Source organism: Ictidomys tridecemlineatus, chromosome 2, assembly GCF_052094955.1.
Source record: "Ictidomys tridecemlineatus isolate mIctTri1 chromosome 2, mIctTri1.hap1, whole genome shotgun sequence".
Taxonomy (NCBI): Eukaryota; Metazoa; Chordata; class Mammalia; order Rodentia; family Sciuridae; genus Ictidomys; species Ictidomys tridecemlineatus.
The window spans coordinates 48485431-48502015 of record NC_135478.1 but is presented as its reverse complement, the minus strand read 5'-3'; the positions used below and the strand labels follow the sequence as shown (position 1 = coordinate 48502015).

The 16585-nt window shown below is 49.9% G+C and overlaps 1 protein-coding gene across 1 annotated transcript in view; it reads left to right on the top strand.

Moving 5' to 3' along the window:
* The first annotated feature begins 4507 nt into the window (after positions 1-4507).
* The window catches only part of Dnah1 (dynein axonemal heavy chain 1), a 69190-nt gene continuing 57112 nt past the window's right edge, over positions 4508-16585 (top strand). The window contains exons 1-8 of the mRNA XM_005317415.5: positions 4508-4693; positions 5346-5726; positions 7157-7229; positions 9573-9747; positions 10907-11063; positions 11892-12024; positions 14470-14631; positions 15403-15655. Coding sequence (XP_005317472.2) covers positions 5379-5726; positions 7157-7229; positions 9573-9747; positions 10907-11063; positions 11892-12024; positions 14470-14631; positions 15403-15655 — 1301 coding nt within the window. The 5' untranslated portion in view covers positions 4508-4693; positions 5346-5378. The remainder of the gene's footprint in view (positions 4694-5345; positions 5727-7156; positions 7230-9572; positions 9748-10906; positions 11064-11891; positions 12025-14469; positions 14632-15402; positions 15656-16585) is intronic.

Below are 16585 nucleotides of genomic sequence, written 5' to 3'. Positions count from 1 at the left end.
ATGTATCCTTTCCACAATATCCTCAGTTCCACACTATTCTCTCTCTCTCTCTCTCTCTCTCTCTCTCATTTGTTTTAATTAGTTATACCTGACAGTAGAATGCACTTTGACACATCACACATAAATGGAGTATAACGTTTTATTCTTCTGGTTGCACATGAGGTAGAATCACACCTGTCCTATAGTCATATATGCATATAGGGTGATAATGTCCAATTCATTCACTCCCCTCTGCCTAACCCAAAGTATCTCTATCCACCCCCACTGCCCTCTCCACCCCATTGTGAGTTAGCAACCGCATATCAGAGAAAACGTTCAGCCTTTGTTTCTTGGGGATTGGCTTATTTCACTTAGCATGATATTCTCCAGCCATAATTTCATTTTTCATATATATATATATATATATATATATATATATATATATATCACATTTTCTTGATCCATTCATCTGTTGAAGGGCACCTAGGTTCCGTAGTTCAGATATTGTGAGTTGAGCTGCTATAAACATTGATATGGCTGCCAAGCTGTTACTTAACTTTTTTTTTTTTTTGAGAGAGAGAGAATTGATGTGGCTGCCAAGCTGTTACTTCTTCTTCTTCTTCTTCTTCTTTTTTTTTTTTTTTTTTGAGAGAGAGAGAGAGAGAGAATTTTACTTATTTTTTAGCTTTTCAGCAGACACAACAACTTTGTATGTGGTGCTGAGGATGGAACTGAGGCCGCATGCCTGTGAGCATGCTACCTCTTGAGCCACATTCCCCAGCCCCAAGCTGTTACTTCTTGGAGTAGGTTTTATAATGTTGGATGTAGAAACAAGAACATCAGCATTAACTTACTCAAGTTGCTTACATGATCAGCATCCCAAGGAGCAACTGTCCTGGTGTACATGCAAGAAAGTGGCTTTCTACAGATAACACTAACTTGCCCTAGTTCTTAGTGTGCCTAAGAGAGGGCTGGTGTCCTTCAAGGTAATATGAATCTGGGCTTTCTGACCCAGGCTTGCTCTCCTTATTCCCTTAACTTGGCTAGGTTTTTTGGGAACAGAAAGGGGAGCATTCAGGGACATGGTGTTTTACTGCCTCCACTTTTCTTTAGGGATCATACACTATCTGTCTGCATCTGTGGCTTAAACACAAATTTCCAATTCATAAATTTCCTCAATTCTTCTCCCCGCCTCCCAACTCCCCAGATTATTTGCATTGCCTTAAAAAATTCAATCAAAGTTCTCAGGTTGCATTTAGTTGTTTGGTTTCTTCGTCTAGAAGGGTCTGGGAGGGGAGAATCTACAGGGATGACTGACCCTAACCCCGCCATCCTGGGAGGGTGTGCCAGGAGCAACCAGCCCAGGTCAGATTTGGGGAAAGCCTGAGAAACTAGGACCCTACTCGGGGAGAGTGTAGATCGGAGGTTCACGAGGACGGAAGCTCCCGCCCAGCGGTGCCGAGGGTCCCGCCCCCTCGCAACCGGCCCGCGTCCCTCCCTAGAGACCCGCCGTCTGACCGCAGCGCAGATTCGTGGAGAGGTAGGTCGGTGAGGCCGAGGGATTGCAGGGACAGGGAGACCTAGATAAGGCGCAGAGGGCGAGTGGACATGGAAGAGGCTCTTTCCTGACCAGGATCCCCATTCCTGCCCATGACTTTGGATGCCCGACAGACCCTTGACCAGGGGGACAGAGGTGAGGGCGGAGGGCGCACTTCATTTAACCTTGCTTACCAGAACGGTTTTGGGGATCCCACCTCGGTGCATAGGATGTGGCCCCCTCCTCCTCTGGCTGGTTCCTCATCAGCCACCCAACCTCAGGCGGACCAGAATTGTTACAGAGATCAACTTCATTTCTTCCTTTACCTACCCCATTCATTAATTCCTTGACTCACACAGCCTTCAGCAAATGCTTTCTGGAACTACTGTGTGCCAAGTCCATGCCAATCCCCTGCAAGGCACCCAGTTCCCAGAGAGCAGTGTTACTTGAAAGTCCCTGCCCAGTTGGCAGGGGAAACATATATGCATATGTAATTCTGGAAGATGTTTTCTGGGGCAAGGAGATTCAGATAGCCTGGGAACACAGACCCCGATTGCATCAAGCCAAGGAAGTGCTTGATCCAACAAAGGCTGAGGCTTCCATAATTCCTTAGAGTCTGTTTATCAAATGAGAGGTCACCCAGAACACTGTGGTGTGAAACATAAAGGTACAGGGTCCTTTTTGAATCAGGAGTGGGTGGCTTAGAAGCCCTCCTGCTTAGCTGCTGCTCCCCACAGGAACCCACTTTGCACAATCTCAGGGCTCCTTGGTATGCAGTTTGAGAACCCCTGCCATGGAGCTAGGAACATGAGCCTTTGGGGCAACCAAAGGTAAAGCCCTCAGTCTCCATTCTAGATCTGTCAGTTCTTTGAAGTTTCTCCTGGACTTCTCTGGACCTGAACATCTTTGTTTGTAAATTATAGATAATGTCAAATACCTTTGCTCATCTGTGTGCATCAGCTGATCGACAGGTGGTTGAATCACATAGTATTGAATGCTAGTGAATCCAACCTGAAGCCCTGTCTACCTCAAGACAGTAGGATTCCTGGGTCATCTGAGTAAGGAACAAGAAGAATCTGTGCCTCTTCTTGCTGGCTCTGTGACTTTGGGCAGATCACTTAACTCTATTTTTTTTTTTTTTTTTTTTTTAGGGCAGTTCTCACTAAGTTGCTGAGGCTGGCCTTAAACTTGTGATCTTCCTGCCTCAGCCTGCTGAGTTGCTGGGATTACAGGCATGAGCCACCATACTGGCTCATTTCCCTTCATTCTGAGAAATGAGGATATTTCATTTTGAAATACAAATGGGGAGAACGTATCCAGAGTGACAAGCAGCAGAGGCCTTGCTGGGAACCATGTCCCTCTTCCTCCCACCAGCCATACTCATTCCCAGGCAGATGCTGTCACCCTTGAGACTATAACAGGAGGCACAGGTCTGTCTGTCTGTTGCAGCTAGCTCCTGCACACTGACCAGGTCCAGGTGCCCAGAGTTGAAATAGGTTAGAAGGAAGTCATTGTGAGGGCGGATTGGGGTGCTGAGTCTGCAGCTCATTCTTCCCCACCCCCATTCCTTCTTGGAACATACCTCAATGCATGCCCCCACTGCCACCCTCACTCAGTGGGAAACTGCAATTTGAGGGTGGCAAATCCACCCATCATGGACTCCTTTTGTCCCAGGCAGTTTCCTGGACATTTGTGCTCCTGTTATCTCTAGGCACCAGCAAAGCAAGCCAAGCCGGCAAAACCAGAAATGGAATATTTCCTATGGAACCAGACTCTGGCCTCTCCTAGCTCTGCTCTGTCCGTTCAATTATTTTGTTCAAAGATGAAACAGACACCTGTGGATTTATAACACAATTGAGCTGAGCCTCAGGGGAGTCCTCTGCCCTTTAGGGTGTTCTGAATAGGGATGGTGACTCTCCTCGAAAGGTGGGCCAGAATCAGCATTGTCTTTAGCACATGCCCTGGGAGATAGCTGGCCGCCAGAAAGTGGGTTCATGGAGCAGAGTTCCAGTAGGGAAGACCTGGCAAAGCTAGAGGCTGATGGGCCTTCTGGCTGGGTACCTGGAATTCTCTGCCTGAGCCCTTTCTGCCGTTCTCCATCCTTCAAGTAGTCTGCCAACTCACCATCCTCTTCTTGGAAATGGGCTCAGCTGATGCAGGCTGCTTTGGTGCTACTGGCTAGCTTTGTTCCACACAGGCCTAGCCACCCTCCATTCCTCAGGCCAGTGTAGGTAAGAACCTCTGCCACAGCACATCCCTCTGGGTAGCTAAGTCAGAGAATGGCAGAGCACAAAGCACCCAGCCAAAAAAGTGGCTTTGCCAGGAATGGTGGAGCACACCTGTAATCTTAGCTACTCAGAAGGCTGAGGCAGGAGGATTGCAAGTTTGTTTAAGGCCAGCCTCATCAACTTAGCAAGTCCCAAAATAAAAAATAAAAAGGGATGGGGATGGGGATGGGCCTGGGGTTGTGGCTCAGAGGAAGAGCGCTTGCCTAGCATGCATGGGGCACTGGGTTCAATCCTCAGCACCACATAAAAATAAAATAAAGGTATTGTGTCCGTCTATAACTAGTAAATAAATATGAAAAAGGGGGGCTGGGGATATAGCTTAGTGGTAGAACATCCTTGAGTTCAATCCCTAGTACCACATACACACACAAAAAAAAAAGAAAGAAAAGAAAAAAAAGAAAAGGAAAAGAAAAGAAAGAAAGAAAAAGGAAAAAGAATAATCTGTTCTGCAAGCTCCTCACTGTCCTATCCCAGTATACAGAGGGGTAGGAAAATGTGATGGGTCCAGGAAGGAGGGCTTGCTGGTTTAGGCCCCTATTTCCTTTTGTTAAGATGTTTTTGTTTTCTTTTGTTAATTGACATTTTTATTGAAATAATTGAAGACTTCCTTTTTGTGTTTGTTTGTTTCTACACCAGCCTTAGGTGAAAATCTCTTCCCTATACCCTTACCCCATTTCTTGTAATGTTCTTCTGCCCAAGGGTTTCCCCTGGTGATGTAGACTGAGATAGCCAAAAGCAACAGCGGCTTGGCAAGGGCTTGCTAATAAAGCCCCACAAACTCTTGTCCACGAGGTGGTGGATGTGCGTGCAAGTTGGAGATATCTGTTTCTCCCTCCACGAAGACAGAAGGGTATATATTCCCTGAGCTGGGCTGACCCCCAGAGCTTGGGTGAGTGAATGCTGTTTTGTTGCTGATACAGGGATCTGTGGGCCAATGGTCAGCATCAGGATCCTGCTGGGGATGCCATTTAGTCCTTTGGCTCCTGGGGGATGCTGGGAGGTAGGGTGAGCCTGGATGGGATGGACTGCAGAGTTTGGCCTGGGTCTTTCAAATGCTAGTGAGACCTTGTGCCCATCTGGGGAGAGGCAGGCTGGTTCCACAGGATTGTTGGATGGGAGGCCTGGGGCTACTTATGGCTGAAGGTCATTTGGGAAAATTCACTGAGTAAGCGAGTCTTGGCACTTCCCACCCCGCCCATCTCCCCCTGTTGAGAAGTGAAGCTTTCTCAAAAATGAAGGAGACATGGGCAGATACAGAGGCACAGGCACCTGCAGATCTTCCCCTAGCTCAGCCCTTAATTCTGGGGGGTGCTCATTTCTCACTTGCAGTATCCAGGATGGGCTCAGGGTCTCCTGGTGAGACTCTCCTGGCATTGTGTTTCTGTCCAAATTAGGAGGAGACCATTCTTTTTCTCCTCCCTCTTCTGTTGTCCGTGAATCAAGGGCTGGGGCTTTGTGAGAGGAGGCATGGTGTATCATGGTGCCTCTGGGGGCTGAGACAGAGGCTGCCAAGGACTGAGTGACACTGTATCTTCTCCTAGGAGCTCTGACTGGGCATCTCCCTGAGAAGCACCATGGAGCATCGGAACAGAGAAGCACCCAATCCAGGAAGGGCCCCTCAGGAACCGGGACCCAGCAGTATTCCTACGAACCAAGAGTGCAACCTGGGGGGACCTCTTGGAGGCCTAGAGTGTAACATGGAGAGGGCTCTTCAGGGACCAAGTTATGATGTGAGGATTCCTCCTCCAGGCCCTGAGCCAGAGCCCCCACCTGTAGTGGTGCCCCTGGTCCCACCCCTGCCCTCAGACGTGGGGCTGCCCGGGAAGTTACCACTGACCGGAACTGACAAGAAGTACCCAGTGATGAAGCAGCGTGGGTTCTACTCTGAAATCCTCAGCCCTGGAAGCTTGGATCAACTTGGGGTAAATATAGCAGCTATCCTCTGAGCTTTCCCTGTAGCCTCCATTCCCTCATTCTTCTTCTCTTCATCAATTCATCTGTTCGTTTAGCCACCTGTCAACCCCCAAATCCATCCACCCATCCCCAGCCAGTCAGCCAGCCATCTTTTTTGGCCATCCATCTAGCTGTCCATTCATCCATCCATTCATCTGTCTATTCATTCACAACTCATTACTGAGCTCCCGCTGTGTCCAGGCCCTGGAAGGAGCTACAGCATTGGTGGGGCAGTTGCCTTCCCCCTAACCCTGGTTAGAAAAGCATCCGTGGATGAGATGGCATGCTGCTGACATCTAAGAGATGGGTGTTTTAGAACAATTGTAGAGGAGGAAAATTTTATTTAAGGGTTCACGTCCATAAATAGCCAACTCCACCATGGCGGAAGAGTATGACAGAGGAAAGCAGCTCACATGATGATCAGGAAGCAAAGAGAGAGACTCCACTCTCCAGATAAATATAGACCACAAAGCCATATTACCAATGTCCACCTCCTCCAGCTGCAGCATACATGCCTTCAGCCACCACTCAGTTAATCCCATCAGGGGATTAACTCACGGATTGGGTTAAGGCTCTTGTAACACAATCATTTCTTCTCTGAACCTTCTTGCATTGTCTCACATGTGAACTTTTGGGGGACACCTCACATCAACCACAACAATGGGCATGCATTTTTTAGGTACTTGGGGTGTTCCAGGTACAGGAAACAGCAGGTACAAAGTTCTGGGGTCCCTGAGAGAGGGCATGGCCCATATGAAGTAGAAGGGAAGAGGTCAGGGATGAGGCTACAGCCAGGGGAAGATGGGAAGGGGATGACTAGGACAGAAACACAGAGCCCTGTGTATCCCAGGAAGCCTTAGGAAAGTTTGAGACAGAGGAAAGGCCAAGAGAGAGAGGGCAAGAACTCACTGATACCCAGTCCACCCGTGGTGCCAGAGTGATCCTTGGGAGAGGAGATGCACACAGAGACACTGGCTGGCCTTACAGTACCTGTCTCATGGCTCAGCCCCTTGATGCATGCTGGGAGTTCTCAGTAATGAGAGAAGCTGTGTTGGACTAGAACAGAGTCGGCCCCGGATGTCCTAGCTTGTCACCCACTGTGACTTTTTTTTTTTTAAGTTGTATATGGACACAACACCTTTATTTTACTTATTTATTTTTACGTAGTGCTAAGGATCAAACCCAGTGCCTCACACGTACTAGGCAAGCGCTCTACTACTGAGCCACAACCCCAGCACCCCCCCACTTTTGAACAAAGTTTATGAACTCATCAGTTCTGCCTTACCTCTGTGCTCCTGGAGTGCTCCCTGGTGGTCCTCAGGGAAAGCCCTGGCCTTGGAATCCTTCCCATGTCCCTGGGATGTGTAAGAACACTCAGGCCTCTGGGGTTTGGTTTCAGAACGTGTGCCGTGGGCCCTGCATGAACCAGAACTTCCTACGTCAAGCCGACCTCAGCGAGTTCACCCCAAAAGGTCAGTGCCCAGGGGAACGGGGTGGGTGGGTCCTGGTGTGCATTTAAAGGCAGGGTTTCTGGCCTCAGAAGGTAAAATGAGACCAGTAAAAGATTAAGTGTTTTGCGAGGGCCAGACTTACAGAGAGTGCTTCATCCTTATCCTCCCCAGAACTGCCGTAAGGGCCTGGAGCTGCTAAGGGCAGGGCTGTAATTCTGTCTGCCTGGCTAGGGTCAATAGGGCATCTACCTCAGCTGGAACATGAGCTCAGAGGAAGCCAGGAATATGTCTTAGTTGTGCTCTGCTGGAGCTCCAGCATCTGGAAGAGCACATGGCCCAGTTAGATACCCAGGAGATCTTTGCTGGAGAAAGGAAGGAGGAACATCCTCTCAGTCTCCAGGACAAGTCTCGGAACACAACTGGGAGTAAGGACTAGGACAGGTCTGCAGTGTGTAGTGCTGCAACCAGCAGGGCTGTTAATTCAGAAACCAGCAAGGGGTGAAGGGGGATTAGAAAAGAAAAACAGACACACACAGAGAGAAAGCTGAGCCCAGGTAGGACATTAAAGATGCAGAATAATGACCCACTGCTAGCCTAGCACATTTATTATATAGGTTTTATCATCAAAAGGGTTTTTTGGTGAGAAAGTTTCTTCAAAGTATGCAGGATTGAAGGTCAAAGACTTATTGGCACTGCCTACATTAGTGCCATCAGAGCCCATGAGCCATGGGGTCTGTGAACTCCTAAACTGGTGCCCAGAAAATGGCATCAATACGGACATTTGTGTACTTATCTGAGGATCTGCTTTGATGTTCTCGACAGTCCCACAAGCAACCGTGACCTGGAAAATGGCTACAAACCACAGATCTCAGGCCTTCAGGGCATTGGAATGGTGCTCCCACCATCTGTGGCAGGGGTCAGCAGCTCAGCAGTCCCTCCCACATGAGGAAAAGCAGCTCCAACAGTGTGGAGCCAGTTGGCTCTTGGAAGCCAGTGACAGAAGTCCCCCTTGCTGCCTGAGAACTAAAGAGAAGGCTTGAGCAGCCTGTCAGGGGCTCGGGGATGAAGCAGAGGCTAGAGGCCACCTCTTCACCCTGGCTCCTTCTTGGTTCCTTCCCAAAGTGGGTTCCAGGAGCAGAATGGTGTTGTGAATCCATAGGCACTAGAGCAGGAGATTAGGAGTTTGAAACTGCCCCCCCCTTTTTTCCCTGGTACCAGGGATTGAACCCAGGGGTGCTTAACCACTGAGCCACATCCCCAGCTCTTATTTATATTTTATGTAGAGGCAGGGTCTCACTAAGTTTCCTAGGGCCTTGCTAAGTTGCTGAGGCTCGCTTTGAACTTGTGATCTGCCTGTCTCAGCCTCTGAACCACTGGGATTATAGGCGTGCACCACCACAAGCAGCTGAAAATTGCCCTTGGGTCTGAGCTGTTTGGTGCTGGCAGCTCTGCTAAGAGAATGGACTTCAGCTGAAGGCAGGAGGCCTCTGCCAAACCTCAGACAACATCCCAGGCCCAGAATCTGGAAGCTTCTGTGAGGCTCCAGAAGTTACCCCAAGATGTCTGTGTAACGTGACCATCTCTTGACCCCAAAGAAGTCGTGAGTCTCAAGAGGGGGGTCACTAGGGCTTCCCAGGACCCTTGGGACTCCTTGGAACCTTCCTCTGCCAGGAGAATACATAGGGGGGCACCTACACCCCCTGGCCCCAACTATAGTGGTCTCCATTCCCCTGGGACTTTCCTCTCCACTGAGCACCCTATGTCCCAAGAAACCCTCAGTCTGGGCAACCTGGGATGATGGGTGATCCTATCTATGATCTCACTCCACCAACTCCCTTCCCCCCATACCTAGAATAGAAGGCTCAGTCTGCCATTGTCCAAGTAGGGGCAGCCATTTGGTGGCTTGAGGGTCCCACAGGGACCATCCACCCCTACTCAGGGTGCCTCCAGTCTGGAAAGGGCCCCAGGCAGTGAATGGCATTCAAACTCTCATCTGCCCACTTTACCTTCCTGTCCAGTGGTCACCCTCACCAGTACTTGAATTCAGCACCTGGCTTGAGCAATGGCTCCGGTGCTGGGGTCCTGGGTGTTTCATAAGGGAACAGCCCAGCATGCTGGCCCTGAACATGGATGGTAGGACTAAAACAGACATTCCGGAGGCCCTGTTTCCTTCTGGTCTGCACCCATTGGGCATCTGGTTTGTCATCTATCTTCCTTATGACCCCAACTGGGCAAGCTCCAAGCTTCCCACACATCAGAGTGTGCCCACATGGTTCCTGCCTGGCGATTTGTCTTACTGGATGAACTGGAGTCATGGGGCCCCAGCCTGATTCCCACAGTGCCTGCCTCTGCCTCTGCCTGCAGTCGAAACTTTCAAGGTTCCTGATGACTTTGAGGAGTGCATAGAGCAGCAGAGCATCGGGTCCACGACCAAGCTGCTCACCCAGACTGACTTCCCGCCGCAAGCCTATGAGCCCAAGGTGCAGGTGCCCTTCCAGGTGCTGCCCGGCCAGTGCCCCCGAAAGATTGAGATTGAGAGGTACGACTGGGTGGACTGTAGAGAGGACCTGTCCTCCGGGAGGTGGTATCTGCCTAATGAAAAGTTGAGGATCTAAAGACCACTAGGTGACCATCTCCATGGCAGATTCTATGAAAAAATATTTAAACTTTCTAGTTCTTTGGTTCTTTCATAAGAACAAATGGATTTTCCTTGCTGTGGAATCAGAGAGGGTGGCATTTAGGTCAATGAAGTGGGACTGCCATGGCAGGATACAGGTGTAATTGGAACCCAGGGACTCAAAGGGGTCCACACCACTATCATCACAAACCCTGGGCCTTCTCACAGTAGCCAGAATGTCACAGGAAAGCAAGGAGCTAAAACTCCAAACCTTGGTTCTAGTGTTCCAGTGAAAGAAAATTTAAAGTCAGACACCAGATGTCATGCAAGAGAACTTTATTGTAAGTGAAAGTAAGGTGAAAATAAAGTAAAAGCAAAGTGAGGCTCAAGCAGAGAGCACGAGAGAGAGAGAGAGAGAGAGAGGGAGAGAGAGAGAGAGAGAGAGAGAGAGATCTCCGAGCAGAGAACAACAAAAGGAGACAATGCTATCCCCAAATTTATTAGTTTTATGGTTGGCTTGAAAACTGAGGTCCTCCTTCAACAACCTTCACCAATCAGGTGTTCAACTCCTCCTTCTCTTCAGGTGATGGAGTTTTTGACTTTAGTTGGTCCTCTCCAGAACTGTCATGGTGGCCATCCTATTTAGGGGGGCTTCATCTATAAGTCAACCCCATGTTAATGCGGGCACTGGGGTCAGTAGCTGGTCAGAAGTTATCATTTGTGTGCCTGCGCTACTAAAGGAATCCTCCTTCCCAGACAACTGGAGACACTTACAGCCATAATTCCCAACTTCACATCAACCTCAGTGGACCCTGTCAAGAGTTAGTCCCATTCATCCTTTTCTCTTGACGTGTTTTACAAATAGCCCCTTACTTTATTTTGTTTTCTACAGATGAACTGCCACTATTGATTTCGTAAGATGGTTTAAAGAAGGACCCTAAAGTAATTTAAGGAACACTTTGTGACCTTACCATGTATTTCACTGCTCATTGCTAGCTACTACCTAACAAGAGCCCTGGGACTCACTAGCGGAGCCCCTACACGAACCCAGCCGTCCTGAGAACCCTACCTTCTCTTCCAGGAGAAAGCGGCAGTACCTGAGCCTGGACATCGAGCAATTGCTGGCTAATGAGGGCATCGACTCCAACGAGCTCATGCCAAGGCACCCAGACCCCCAAAACCCCCAAACCATTGAACAGGGCCATGACCCACTCTTCCCCATCTATCTCCCACTGAAGGTAAGCCAGGCCTCTGTGGATTGCCAATGGAGATGGGATGGGAGTGTGGGACCCCGGCTGAAATTCAGGAGTCAGACCCCAAAGGAGAGCCCCACTTCAACCACAAATACTTACATGTCAATCATAGCATCTGAATAATCATAACCCACCCCAGGTGCCTTAGTCATCCTAGGTTGGAGTAGGAAGGGCACCCGTGATCCCTGGGAGGCAGATTCTCTGCTTCTTCCCCGGGAGCCTGGGCAGCCTGTGTGTCCCCCCACCCCCATGGGTACCTAGATGCAGCCAGGTTGGACTGTGGAGACCAGGGATGGAGGAGGGTGTCAGTGCTGCCCCTTGAGATATAAATGGGAAAACAGAGTCAGAGGAGGAGAAAGAGGTTGCACAGCCTGGCCCTGGCTTTGGCTCTTTCCGCTTCCTCTCTGTGTCCTGAGTGTCTCTGGAGACTCTGGATCTAGATGTACATGATCCTTCCAGTGATGGATGACCGCCTTCCCGTGGGGTGCTCAAGAAACCCAAGAGCTCTCTGTTCTCTTGGGCCTGAGCTGGATGTTCCAGGGCAGCAGGGGAGAGCGTCTACATCTTGCCCTGAATCCCCAAGCCCTCTGCCTGAGCCTTAGGTGCCTTTTCTGGACAAGGATCCAGGGTTTCCCTCTCCTCCAGACCCTGTGTGCCCCTGGGAGAAGTAGAGTAAGGGCTCTGCCCTCCTGGTCACCTGCAGCTCCTTCATCTAGGGAGCAGGCTACTTACTGAGGCAGCCCTGTCCATGCTCAGTTCGCCCCGGCCTCTAGGGGAGCCACTTCCTCCGGACCTTTGCCTGCTTTCTCCCAGGTGTTCGACAATGAGGAATTTGACTGTCGCACTCCCCAAGAGTGGATCAATATGGGCTTGGAGCCAGGGTCGAACACCAGGAAACCAGTTCCTGGAAAAGCCCTCCTGCCCACTAACGATTTCCTGGGACATGGTAAGCAGGGCCAGCCTGGGGTGGGGTACCATCTTGTCCCAGCAGCAGTCCTGTCAAGAACTCCTGGGCTCCCCTGGCAGCCATGGGTGCTAAGGGGTCATCTGAGGCTGAGATACAGGCCAAGGAGCTGGCCACACCAAGGCAAGAAATGCAGGGATCAGGGTGGACATGGTCAGGAGGACTGGGAACAGGACAGTTTGGATATGTCTAGTGCTAAACAAATAAAGACATTTTGATATGATGGTAATAAAAATATACATGCTCATTGGAAATGTTAAAGGTAAATGCATAAGGTCCCCGGCTGGACCCTTCCATCCCACCATCCAAAAATCACCATCATTCCGCTCGTAACAATGGCCTCTCAACTTTTACCTCTGTAAAAGCCTTCTCACAGTAGCCAGAGTGTCACAGGAAAGCAGGGAGCTGAAACTCTGAGCTGTTGCACTCTTTCACCACCACATTTACGATCACACTTGGACATATTCCACACCCTCATACACACACACTATGACACTCATATATACACTTTTACCAGTCACCCATTTATAACCACTATCACACCTATTCATTGGATGCTACACAGATTTGCGGTGCCTCGGCCTCACCTGTGTCTGCCCACAGAGTGCCTCTGGCTCCTCCTTTGGCCTCAGTCTGTCCTGGTGGCCGTGGAGGCTCTTCCTAGTTGCCTGCTGTCAGGAACAGGATGAGTTGCCATGGCCACCATCTAGGCCTGCAAGGCTGGGTCTCTGTGCAGGCTTCCTAGCAAGTCTGGCGTCCTAAATTTGGAGGTTGGAAGTGACCATTTCTCCATGCAGGACAGAAGGTGGCTCTGCACCCTGCCTCTTGTAGGGAAATGATTCCATGGAGTGGGAAGTGGCCTCAGGCAGGCAGGCTTTAAGTCGGGGGCCGGACTAAGAGCGTTAATTGTTTTTTTAAGACTGCACAGCCTCCAGGAGGCCTGCGGCGAGTCCACTGAGCAGGCTGCAAATTTGTTTCATTCAAAAACACTTCAATGCTGGAATCAATTTCTCTGAACCAGATAAAAGGCCCGGAATATTCCCTTCACTTTGAACTTAATTACAAAAATATTTGAACTCAGTGGTTCCCAGATCTCCAATTCCCGGTGATAAAACCAAGGCTGCATTAACCTCAAGGGCATGGAGTGCCAGCCTCCCCTCTTCTCAAGGGGCAAGGAGGGGCTAGCAGGGAACAGTTTTCTGTCAGAGCCTTCTCATTTTCCTCTGGGAGCTGCTTGTGACACTTTTCCTTTAAGTTGAGCCAAAACAAGGTCAGCATTTTCAAAAAGAAAATTTACTAGGAAGGGAGGGGAAAAGCAAAACCAAAGCAAAGCCAAGGTGGTATACAACAGCGGCCTCCCACACCCCTCTGGCATCAACAGGTGAGAACCACTTTCCTTGGAATTCCAGCCCCTCCTTCCTCAACAGTAGTCTGTAGAATGCATCAGTTTGTTTTATGCCACTGTATGATAAAGCATCCTCTACTAAGTAGCAAGTGTGTGTGCATCTTCCTTCTTTCACAGTTTATTGAGCACCTACTTTGCACCAGTTTCCATTCTAGATCCAGGTCCACTTCTGCCCTTAGGGAACTGACACTAGAGTGAGGAGGCTGACCACCAACCAGGAGATGAGACATAAGTAGTGAATCTAGGCATTGTCAGAGACACAAAAAGGGCAACAGTTTAGACAGTGCCTGGGGCAGAGGTGTTATTTTAGGCAGAGATGCCTCTCCAAGGAGAAGCCAATGGGAACAAACCAGTAATGAGGCCACCAGGCAGATGACACAACCAATGCAAAGACCCCGAAGAAAGAACAAGCTGTAAAATCACAGGCACAGGCAGACATCAAGGGTGGCTAGAGCAAAGCTGGGGGTGGGCAGTGGCAGGAGGTGAGCTGGAGAAGAGGGCAAAGGAGCTTAGTCTGAGGAGTAGGTAGGAGGCCCCTCCTGACTAAACTGGCCCCAGGGACTACTTAAGAGCCCATTGCAGGGCAGTGGTCTCATCCTGTGGCTCAATAGCGAGGGCAGCCTCCGGGGAGGGCTTCACACTGGCCTTGGTCACTTTGAAGAGGTCCAGCTCATTTACGATGCCCATCCACAACCGTCCCTCAACAAGTTTCTTGTGTGCTTGAGGCTTTCCTGCCTCGTGGCCAGGGCCTTCGTCCTGTGTCTGTCTCTGCCCCGGTGGGGGTCATGCAGAGAGGCCTCATCCTTTCGGATCCTCCTGTGGCCCAGGGGTTCCAAAGAGGCCAACTCAGATGGAAGGAAGAGGGATCCGAACTCTGTGGGAGCTAAACAGGATGTTCTGGTGGGAGAGAGGCCAGTCTAGTGACCTCTGAGATCCATTCCCAGCACCTGTTGCCACACTCAAGAGGTCTTACCTTGCCCGAATGGCAGGAATCACTGGTGGGGTGTCCCTTCCTGTTTCAGAGGACCCCAAGAGTCTGGAACTGGTCTACAAATGGTGTGAGGTTGGAGTTCTGGACTATGACGAGGAGACGAAGCTGTACCTGGTGCACAAGACGGATCAGAGAGGCCTCGTGCGGGACGAGATGGGGAAGCCCATAGTGAATGGAGGGGTCACTTCCAGAGGTATGAGCTCAGCCTCTGCCCCAGGCTGACCCCCAGCTCAGGCCAAGCCCATGCTGTGACTGAGGCCAATCCTTCCAAGGGCACCACCAGCTCAGATCTGAATTCTGCCTTGCTCGATTTGATCGATGGCTGTCTGGACCCTGATCAGTAAGAACCAGCAGGCCTATGTCTCAGAGACCCCAGGAAGGCAAATGGCCATTATTTGGTATGTCAACTCTGAGCAGTTGGCAATGCTTCATGTAGCACGATGTTGAAAGCCTGAGGCCATCAAATGAGTGATATTGGCCCTAGGTGTGGTGTTCAGCCCCAAATGGCCACCCTTGTACAACTCCTTGTCTGAGCATAGCTCTTTTTTTCGGGAGGATGGGTACCAGGGATTGAACTCAGGGGCACTCAACCACTGAGCCCCTTCTCCAGACCTATTTTGTATTTCATTCAGAGACAGGGTCTCACTGAGTTGCTTAGCACCTCCCCATTGCTGAGGCTGGCTTTGAACTCACGATCCTCCTGCCTCAGCCTCCCAAGCCATTGGGATTATGAGCAAGATCTTTGTAGTCTTCAAAGCACTTTCACGTTCATCCATGACACCATGTAGGGTAGGCAGGGCAGGGAGTGTTATCATACTCATTTTGCATGTTCAACAGGAGATCAGAGAAGCTAAACACTGTACTCAGGGCCACGGCACATCAGTGACACAGCTGTCTAGAACCCTGTGCCTGACCCAGAGAGCCTGACTATATGCCCCCTTCTCCCTCCTACCTAACCCCTCAGGCAGGCCACCCCTTCTGATCTGTCAATACTGGGTGCCACGGATCCAGCTTCTCTTCTGTGCTGAGGACCCTCACGTGTTCACGCAGCGTGTGGTCCAGGCCAATGCCCTGCGCAAGAACACAGAGGCGCTGCTGCTGTACAACCTGTATGTGGACTGCATGCCCACCGAGGGCGAGCGGCTCATCAATGAGCAGAGCCTGAATAAAATCAAGCAGTGGGCCATGAGCACACCCCGGATGCGCAAAGGTTCCATGTGAGTCCCTGCGCTGCCACCTCCTGGGGTCTTTCCATGGGGAAGTAGCACTACCTGGCAGGTAGAGCTCCCTCGGGGTTCATCTGTGTGGGGCTGTCTTGCCCACTGTACTGTGGACTTGTTGGGCCCCCAGATGTTCATCTCCACATCCCTCATTATCAGGATGAACTCACCGAGCCAGGCATGGTGGTGAACGCCTATAATCCCAGTGGCTCAGGCAGGAGGATAGCAATTTAGTGGGGCCCTAAGCAATTGAGTGAGATTCTGCCTCAAAATAAAAATTTAAAAAGGGCTGGGGATGCGGCTCCGTGGTTAAGCCCTCTTGGGTTCAATCCCTGGTACCCACCCACCCCCCAAAAAAGAAGAGTCACGGATTCTTACTTTAGTGAAAAGGGTATGAAGCATTACTATCATTTTTTTTTTAAATTTCAGTGCTCAAAGTTGGCCAGGGGGAGCTTCTTCAAGTTACTTCCTCTGTGTTTTTGACATGTTTCTATCATAATGTGTGCATGTCTTTACCTTCTGGTACATTGAGAAGTTCCAGGCTTATCTTGTTCTTTCCCAGATCCAGCCCTCAAATCAAATTTTTCTCCAAGGAGCTCTGTCTGATTCCTTTTAGTGGGGAATTTAGAGGCCAAGATTTGGACATTAGATGTATTTGTTCCTTCTGGGAAATCATTGCTTCAAGGTTCTTAGAGCAGACAGATTTGGGAAATAATAGAGATATAAAATATTGCTGCATTATGTTATATATAACCTCCACACATACCTTTTTCTGTATGTATTGATCTATCTGTTAAATACCTACGAGATCCTGCTGATACCTTCAAACCGACTCTAACACCACAGGGCTCATTCTCGCTTTGATGTACTTGTTAATTCCATCCTCTAGAAGAAAACTGGCTCCCATTTCTCAAGGTACATTGACCT